General features: G+C 48.5%; 1 protein-coding gene across 1 annotated transcript; it reads left to right on the top strand.

The window, feature by feature from the left end:
* Positions 1-5,420: 5,420 nt before the first annotated feature.
* LOC308160343 (uncharacterized protein) lies at positions 5,421-8,143 on the top strand (the record flags this gene model as incomplete). Its single annotated transcript, XM_080534260.1, has 3 exons — positions 5,421-6,675; positions 6,775-7,136; positions 7,655-8,143. 3 exons carry the CDS (start codon positions 5,421-5,423, stop codon positions 8,141-8,143), a joined length of 2,106 nt encoding a protein of 701 aa, XP_080390386.1.
* Between the last annotated feature and the right edge of the window lie 1,857 nt (positions 8,144-10,000).

Raw genomic sequence — 10,000 nt, 5'->3', positions numbered from 1 at the left:
CACCGAGTGCAACGCCTGTAGAAAATTGACGTTGTTCAAAGGGCCGGTCCAAGTGTGGGGGTGGGCCGTGTCCGGCCCGCGGGCCGGAGTTTGGGGACCCCTGCCCTAGACAAACATGTCCAAGCATTTCACTATTTCCATGAAAATAACACGCACCAGTTTTTACACCAATCTGAAACTATCTCAAACAAACTGATGTCAATGAAATGTTTGCTCTTGCTCATTACTATTGTCATGTTTGTGACATTTATCGATTCAACGATGTATGAGTAGATTGAAGGGGAAGATTAGGTTGAAGGTAGATCAGGTTTCTGAGAGAGAATGATTATGTAAGTATGTGACAGATTTTGAAAGTTTGTCACATTGTCACTTCATTAACAACCTCAATGAAATACAGTATCATGTACTGTACATTACATAATTAATAACATAGTTTAGTTCCTATGCTAAATATCCTTTTCACAATTTCTCAATAGTGAAACACATACAGTATACACATTATACCTAAGAAAAATCCATACATAGTGTTAGTGGCCTCTTTTACATGACATGGAGGTTTTGTAGTGGAGTGTGAGTACTACCGAATGATATCTAAAATGGTGTGACTTGGCTCTCATAAATGTTATTCAGCACTAAAGGTATATTCTTAGGTTTCTTCTTAGTTGGATGTCACAGTTAGTCCTATTTTGAGTGTCGCTTCTGTAATATGAGCGTGATAATTAATAGGAACCTCTATGAAATCCTTGATTGACACCTAGTTGAGGTTAGTTGCTCTACATGGTTTTATTTTCATCCCCTGGTCTGTTCCGTATTCAAGCGGCTGGTGGATCAACTCAGGCACACTGACTGAGCCCTACCCTGTTTGGATCTCTCATGCCATCACAATGCTCCGATCTCACGGGTTGAATCATTGAACTGTATCTTCACAAAGCATACCTCTAGGCCCTGTGAGTGTATGTGTGTGTGTGTGTGTGTGTGTGTGTGTGTGTGTGTGTGATGCATGTGAGGTTTAGCTTTGAGTCAGAGGCAACAGCAGAAGCCTGGGTCTGAGAGTGTGTGTGGGACGAGCTTCCTCCACGTCCCTCCCATGTCTCTCGTTGCCACACTCATTAACTGTCTCTCTACCTCTCTTCCCTCTCTTCCTCTCTTTCTTATCACCCACTCTCGCCTTTTGAAGACAGATACTTGACAGATACTAGGCGAGTATTATTAAGTGTGAGAGGAGGATTACGAATGTGTACACAGGATCAGACTACACGTACATTAGCACCCGTACATTGATAGAGTGTGCCTACAACACAGTACATTTGTGTGTGTGTGTGTGTGTGTGCGTGTGTGTGTGCGTGTGCGTGTGTGTGTCCATCCCTTTCACAGTGAGTAAGGCGAGTGGGCGGTAGCAGCAACTGGTCTGCTTATGTGGCGCTGCATAGCAGACATGCTTCTCACTGCTTGATATTACTCATTTCCTTAGCCCTATACACACACACACACACACACACACACACACACACACATAAACACACAGTCTCAGGCAGGTGCGCATGCACATATGCACATACACACACACTCTCACGCATGCTCTGCTATCCTCTCTCTCACACATACACACATTGACACACTAACACACACACACACACACACACACACACAGGCTTGCAGCTTCTCAGTGTTTTTCTTCGGCTTGGTGGGCTTTCTGGTGCTATTTCTCACGTACAGAGAGTATCAGATTGTGGCTGTGGAGCTGGTGACTGGGTGGTGCTGCTGCTGCTGCTGCTGCTGGTGTTGTGGTTGGAGCTGGGTGCCGGGGCGGGAGAGGACAGTAGGGAGCAGGAAGTTCCAGTCCTGGGGGGGCCACAGGAGGAGGGCTGTAGCATGAATGGCTGCACACACTTGGACATCTGCTCATCCCACACTGAGGTCAGTTTACTGGACATTAGCTCGATAACACAACAACAAACCTGTCTGCTGTCTCATCTTCTCAAAGCCGCTCTGTTCGCATGACATTTGTAATGAGTGTTTGTTGACTGGAGTCTGACTGTCTGTTTCAGTGCAGTAGGCTAGTCTGGGGTATTATTCATAGCTGTTGAAGTAGTATAGTTTTCTTTTTTTGTTATTGTGGAATAGTGTATGAGTCATTTTCGCTGCTCTTTGTGGTCAAAAGTTGAATGGGAGGATTATGTGACTGAAGTAGGACAATACGTACAGAGAAATACAGTTTGTAAGGCGTACTCTTCAAAACTCTTTAAGACGTGTTGATGATTATGTTCGAAATGTTCCAGGATTATTATTGGATATCCTACATTGTTCATTTGTATTATCAGGAAAACATGAAATGAAAAATGATCAAAAGCGTCTTCAAATGTTCTTTCAAGCTTTTCAAACTAAGAACTATACTTTCATAGAATCGCATGGATTGAAGCTCATTTAGGTTCATTTTTCGCAAACGAATTGTGCAGGGAAATGTGGGGGTTTGTAAACAGACTTGCTAATCAGTAGTGCTTTTGAAGATAATCTCAATGGACTAATTCAGTACATGGGTATTCTAATGCTGGAGTCTCTGACTGGACAGTGGAAGTTACACGATGTTATATCAATGTTATATCAATATCACTGCAATGTTTTTGAGAAAGCTCCCACCTCACTACGGGGAAATAAGACAGGATTGTGCTGTGTGCCTCTACATCTCCACTGTGTGGGAGTGCTGCTTTTCTGGGTGAATTTCTAAAGGCTCTCCTCAGAGAGCATCAAAGCCATCCAACATTTTTTAATTCCTACCACCCATCTGCTGGATGCCATCAAGTGCACTGGAAGCATCTTGGTGCCTCCTGGGGTCGGCTGATACGATTAGCTGACACACGTGTTATTTAGAGTTATGGGTTTTTCTAATATACTTACAGTACACACAAAATCAACACGGTATATGTTTACCCTGCAATATTGACGGGGCCAATAGAATGTCAGTTTAGTTTTTCAGTCTTTTTATTTTTTTTATTATTGTTTAATTATTTTAATCCATATCAGTGACGATTTTAATATGATTTTCATCCAGAGTTTCAGTTATGTTGGTTGGACCACTGTGATTATCATGCTGCACAGGAGAAATATGGTTATTCCAAGAGGGTTGCATTGATGACATTGGTGAATCACAACTACAACTATAACTAATCATCCGAGGACGATATGACTCAGTTATGATCTGTGTGAGTCAAAGGGAAAAAAAGTTTCTCAATTAAAATGTCATCACAAATGTGATTTTGATTGCGAAATGTATTAGAAGTTTACATTTTCTAATATTGATCAATAAGCGTTTAGAAGATCACCACATCTCAGATGGGTTTTGATCACATTCATTTCTGATACGTTGAGGAGAAGATCAGGTTGGGGAACCAACAACAGTTGAATTTGTACGTTCAAGTTATTTGAACCGTTCAAATAATCAAGGTTAGTCTCAATGAGATAAAGTATAAACCCCCCCCCCCCCCCTCCTCCCGCCCCCAGCTCCCCCTGCCCCCCAGCTCCCCCTGCCCCCCAGCCCCCCTGGCCCATCCTGACCCCCCCTGGCCATCCCTCAGGTCCAGCTACGGGCTGCCTCACCACCCCCCCTCCCCCCCCTCCACTGTGTATCCCGGTGTAACCTCTGCATTTAGTGTGGATTAGTGGATTCAGCAGACACTTTGTTTCCATGGTGACAGTGCGACTCGGTAACGAGACGCGATAAGTTGCCAGTTGGAGTTCACGCAGGGCAGACAGACTTGCAGGTGAGCCCTGAGTGGCAGGGCGGCGGGCGGGCTGGGGGGCGGGCGGGCGGGCGGGCGGGCGGGTGATAGAGACAGTGGCGGGAGGGAACAGCTGTGCTGGCGGTGCAGCAGCCATCACATCAAAGCCGCTCATTTAGAAGGTTTGGAGGAAAATTAGAGGAACTCCCCCGCACTGTGCTCTGAATGAAACAAGGCTGCTCAGCTCTGACTAATAGGCCCACGACACACACGGACACACACACACACACACACACACACACACACACACACGCAAACACACACACGCAAACACACACACCCTGAAAATATTAATACACAAATACTCACATACTGTATACTCACTAGCCTGTGTGACACACATTTACAATGTAGCAACACACACACACATGCATATAGACACACACACACACACACACACACACACACACACAAACACTTATACAACTTCCCCCCTCCATCAACAGCTCCTCTGTCAGCTTAGGGTGGGTGGTGACCAGCCCTGGCCATCGCTGGGGGAGTTAGAGGGAGTCATTGTAGCCCGAGGGGCCTTGTGAGTGTGTGTGTGTGTGTGTGTGTGTGTTTGTCTTTGTGTGTGTGTGTGTGTGTGTGTGTGTGTCTGTGTGTGTGTGTGTGTGTGTACGTGCATTTGTGCAGTAGTAAATAGAACTTAAGAAGAACACCCCTCAGGGGTGTGAAGGAGGTGGTTCACGAAAAAAATGGTACAAAATAACATCTACATATTCTATCCTCAGAGAGAGGGAGATGAAAAGTCTCCCGTTGTGAGCGTATGCATTTTGTGCGTTTTCACATCTTTACTGCACTGCCTCCGAACTGCACTGTTCGCAAAATACGTCGCGTATTTTTAGAACACTTGTGGGAGTTCATGTGCTTGAATGAGACTAGTCAGTTGAGTAGTTTCGGTTCCAACGCAAGCTGCTGCATTTTCAATGACTAATTATCTACAGCAATCATCGTACATTTGACCGTGTGACTGTATGTAGGATGTATCCAGGTTGTTTAGACCTCTAATTCTAAGGCTTGTAGTTGGCAAATATATATCTGTCTATCATAGTTGTGCTGGCCTGTCTATCACAGTTGTGCTGGCCTGACTTCAGGCTTCATCTGAGATGGCGTGTTTGTTTGTGTGGATCAGAGCAGACTGTCTGCTATGTCCTGAGAACTATTGACAACTAGGGCTGACAGACTGTCCACATTTCACTCTGCTATGTTCACATTTCACTCAATCTCTCTCTCTCTCTCTCTCTCTCTCTCTCTCTCTCTCTCTCTCTCTCTGTTCACCTCCCCTGGCTCTGTCTATCCGTCTCCCTCCCTCCTCTCTCTGTCTCTGTTCTGCCCCTTAATTCTTCTCTCTCTCGTATCCCTCTATCATATGTATTCCTCTTGCTTTCCACTCCTTCCTTGTCTCGCTCACCCGCCTCTCTCCACTCCACTCTCTCTTTCTCTCTCTCTCTCTCTCTCACTCTCTCCCTCTCTGTCTGTAGGTGAGTGGTGGTTCAGTGCTGGGAGGTCAGCAGTGATCTGACAGTGATGCCGTGTAAAGGCCCACCCCTCTCTCCGCGCCCCTCATTCTCCCGCGAGGCCCATGTGACCTAGCCTGCGCCCGCACACAGGGGGCCCCCGCAGCCGCCGGAGCGCCCATCCATGAATCCCAGCCCCGACCGCGGCAAAGAGTGCCTCCCCCCCAAGAAGAGGGAGTCCCGGCAAGGCTCTGCGGACCAGCAACTCCCCCTGGACGAGTTCAAACCGCCCGCGCCCCTCAGGACCCGGCCCGGACCCGTCACCGCCGCCGCAGGGAGGAGGGAGGGCAGGGAGACCAGCGACGGGGCTTTGACGAATCCCCACTTCCTCCCCTCCCCACCGCTACCCCTACCTGCCCCCGCACCTGCCCCAGGCCCGAGTGTCCCCCTGCCCCTGTCCCCCTGGCACCTGACCTACCCCTGGCCTACCCCGGGGCAGGTGGGGGAGAGGAGAGGGTCCGGTTCCCCCTCATGGAGAGACGAGCCTCTCCCCTCCCTCCCCTCCCTTTCCTCCCTCCCCTCCCCCGTCCCCCATCACTCCAGGTGGCTCAGAGGAGAGGTCCCCCTCACCCTGCCGCCCTCCCCCTCTTTATCCTCCCCCTCCTCATCCTCCTCCTCCTCCTCCTCCCCCTTTAAGAGCCCCTATCCAGCTGACTCCAGGGAGATGTGGTCCTATTTTAACACGGGCCGGCGGGACTACAGCTCCCCTCTCTACTCCCCCTCTCACCTGTTCAGCCAGCCCCCCCCCACCCTCTACCCCCCCGACTCCCCCCTGGCCGAGGGCAGACACAGATACCTTGGGAAGAGGCCCAACGGGCTGGACGGGCTGAGCAGCAGGACTGCCTCTGCCTCCAGGACGCCCCCCGCTGGAGAGTACGGGAACGACGGCGGCGGCGGCAGAGCCAGGCTGGAGAGCCACGCTCTTCACGGTTCCCACGCCAACGGCAGGCGGAGGTACCAGGAGGATCCGGCGGGCCGCGCCCTCCAGGCGGGAGGGGCGTTTTTCCCGAGGGGAGATTCCCGAACTCAGGAGGGCCCTGACTCACATTCCTCTCTGCAGGACAGGGACCCCCGAGGGGCGGCCAAGGCCTCCCCCAATCTGATCCCCACCAGCCCCCAGTCCCACGGGGTCGACCCCCAGGCAGGCAGAGGGCCTGTGCCGGACTCGCCAGAGGCCCAGATCTACTACTCACTGGGGTCTGGATACTCCCCCCTCCAGCAGAGCCAGGCCCAGGCCCAGGCCCAGGCTCAGGCCTACCCCCTCTACAGCCCCTCAGGCACCCCCCTGTACAGCCTGCTCAGGGACCCCGGGCCTGGAGCCCACAACCTGAGGACCTTACAGCACTCTCCCCAGGGGCTCCCCCCCCCAAACAGCCACGGCCAGGGGCCCCAGAGAGACAGAGGAGAGAGAGAACGAGCGAGAGACCGAGAGAGAGAACGTGACAGAGAAAGAGAAAGAGAGAGGGACCGAGAACAAGAGAACGTGAGAGAACGTGAGAGAGGAGGAGGAGACAGCGGCGAAAGAGAAAGAGAACGAGACAGAGACAGGGAGCTCTCTCCCGGGCAGTACGTGCGTTCCCACGCCTCCTCGCCCCCTGCCCCCCACCCCCCGCACGGACACCCCTCCGCACTCCTACCTCACTTTGCCAAGGGTTCTCTGATCGAGCTGTCCGGGGGGAGGCTGAAGAGGGTGGAGGAGTTGCGGACGGAGGACTTCCTGCGGAGCGCCGACACGTCACGGGAGGTCCACCTGACCACCTGTACCGTGCTGCTCATCGCCCCGAGCAACACACACGGATTCAACCATCTACAGATTCTACTCACCGACCGCAACACTCAGGTCAGGATCCACCACCTCTAGTTAATCTGTGTGGTTTCATCTGTGGTTGCTCTTGGTTATTCTTGGTTATTCTATTTCAGTCATTCAGTCTGAATGGATGTAATATCGCATCGTATCTCATTTAAAGAAGTATTTATCATTAAAGAACCTGGGAGTTACTTTTAGTTACGTCAAGTGTTTTCCAGGGAAATGCCTTGGTATGTGTGAGCAAACCAGAGAAGGTGTCAATTCGATTTCAAATGTTGTCAATTCAGAAGATGATTTATTGATAATTGATTTCTAGCGGGACTTTTTTAACAGGATTTTACACCGTTATTTGGTTGAGGTTATGTGTAGTAGTAGTAGCAGTAGTAGTAGTAGTAGTAGTAGTAGTAGTAGTAGTAGTAGTAGTAGTAGTAGTAGTAGTAGTAGTAGTAGTGGTAGTGGTAGTAGTAGTAGTAGTAGTAGTAGTAGTAGTAGTAGTAGTGGTAGTAGTAGTCATGGTAATGGTAGTCGTGGTGATGGTTGTGTCTCCTCAGGAGTTACTGACGGTTCTGGTGGAGTACCCGTTCTTCGTCCGGGACCGCGGCTGGTCTTCCTGCTGTCCACAGAGAACCGGCCAGCTCTACGGCCTGCCCTGCCGCCAGCTCGCCGAGGGGGACATCTGCCTGGCCCTCACCCCCACAAACACCCCCCGCACATACACACGCACAGCCCTCAGGGCCCAACGCACACACACCCGGGCTGGAGCCATGGCCGGGGGGGCAGAGTCCAGAACACAACGGGAGGAGATGCCACCTCCTCCCCCGCCTCCTCCTCTTCCTCATCCGCCTCCTCCTCCTCCTCTTCTTCTTCACACGTCTCCTGCTCCCGCCCCTCCCGCCCCTCCCGCAGACCCCCCCTGCGCCCCCCAGGAGCAGCCACGCCCACGCAAGAGGCGGTGGTCTGCCCCTGACCTCCCCCCCAACATGACTGACAACCCTCCTCCAGATTTACCTCACAGCTCCAAGCAGAGGAAGATGCAGTAGAGTGCACACACACACATACACACACACACACACACACACACACACACACACTCACACACACAAAAGCACAAACACACCCTCCTTGTCTCTGTTGCACCCACCTAGACACACAGTGGAGAGACCTCAATGCAGGGTTGCAGGAAAGAAAACTGAAAACTCAAGTTACGGGTGTCCAAACTGCTGCCCACCTGAGCCCCCCCCCTCCTTTCACCTCCCTCCTTCTCTCTCCCTCCTTCTCTCTCCCTCAGCCGCTCTCTGCTCAGCACAAAGTGTGAAAAGGGAGTGGCAGTTGAAGGACTTTCGGAGAGATCTCAAGTGACAGGGAGACATGTAAGTGAGACAATCAAGCACTTGTCTGTGTTCACTCTGTTTTTGTAATGGTTGTCCCACACGCCTACTTACTGACAGTGTTTTCTGCAGGGTATCGATTTTCAATCAGTGTTATGAAAGTAAACTCTATTGAAGAAGTGCAGATATATATCTATATCTATATATAGATATATATCTATCTATAGATATATATTTATATCTATATAGATAGATATATATCTATATCTATATATATATGAATAAATATATGACTATATATTACATTACAGATGTTATATAAATATGCTAAACAGATTTAATGCAAATTCTCGGATTGTCACTTTCGTAAAGCGTTTTTTCAGTTTTTAATTTTTCTTGCTTCCGAGCCGATGTTTGACTGTGGGTCTGGGTGAGCAAGGTGAATGTATCAGCAACTCTTCGCCTTTTATTCTCATGACTGGGGGTCGTGTCAAACGCTCATTCGCTAAGGCATTACCCTCCAATATGTTCTTAACATTAGCTCTGAAACGGGAAAAACACTAATGAAAATTGCGTAACAGACAATCCCCACCCACACAGACAGGTCTGGGGCACGCCATCTCGCCTCAACACCGGTGGTGTTTTTCCATTTATAAAATGAAAAAAAAAATAAGAAAGAGAGATGGCGGGAGTGTATTGGTGCTAATAACACGTTGGAACATGATGCTTTGTGAATCTACTTGACCCCTTTGTACTGTACGCTTCTGTTCCTGTTTCTTCTGTTCATGTACTGTATTATGTTTGAGCGCAGGGAAAACGACGAAAGTATTTTAAACTCAGATACGGGTATCTCTTCTGATTCAGCACACTCTCTCACTTTAGTGAACTTTTTTTCAACTTTTTTTGTTTGTTTGTTTGTTTTTTGTTTTTCAAAAAACTAAAACCTTACCTGTTTTTTTTTTCTTTGTAAATGTTATAGCTATAAAAAAAATGTATATTTTTAAAATTGTGAATCTGTTATATGATGTTCGCTAGAAATAATAATAATAAAAAAAAGCTTTATAGATTTAAATGGAGAGGTGATTTTCTTCCCCGTACTGTGTGTTGAATGGTTCTACGTCATTGGCTAACACCGTTGTGCTGAAATGAGTTAAAGTCGAGTATTTCTTTCATCAACAATTATTTAATTCACACAATATAATATCTGAACGATTCAATTATGGGGGAGAGGCAGATCTATAGGGTTGTTTTAATTTGACAAATCACTCTCTGCTACAGTCACTATGTTTGTCCACTCGGCTATTGCTGCACACATTATCACACACACAGTAGATTATATTGATTAAAGGGACAATCTGGGATACAAACAATAACAAAGCGGTCAGGCCACCACTCCTTTTGATAAATAACTTAAGGATGGTGCTTCAGAAATGTAACTACTTTCAAAGTCACAGACAGAGTTATGGATTCAAATACTGACCATGCATGAGATAATAAAAAAAAAAAAGTTTTAACCATGTTTTGAAGCTATACAGTGTTTGTTTACAATTACATTTTGGGTTTGATTGA

The sequence above is a fragment of the Nansenia antarctica genome (assembly GCF_963989245.1).
Source record: "Nansenia antarctica genome assembly, chromosome: 6".
NCBI classification, from domain to species: domain Eukaryota; kingdom Metazoa; phylum Chordata; class Actinopteri; order Argentiniformes; family Microstomatidae; genus Nansenia; species Nansenia antarctica.
Note: the sequence above shows the minus strand (reverse complement) of the source record. Positions and strands in the feature narration are given on the sequence as shown.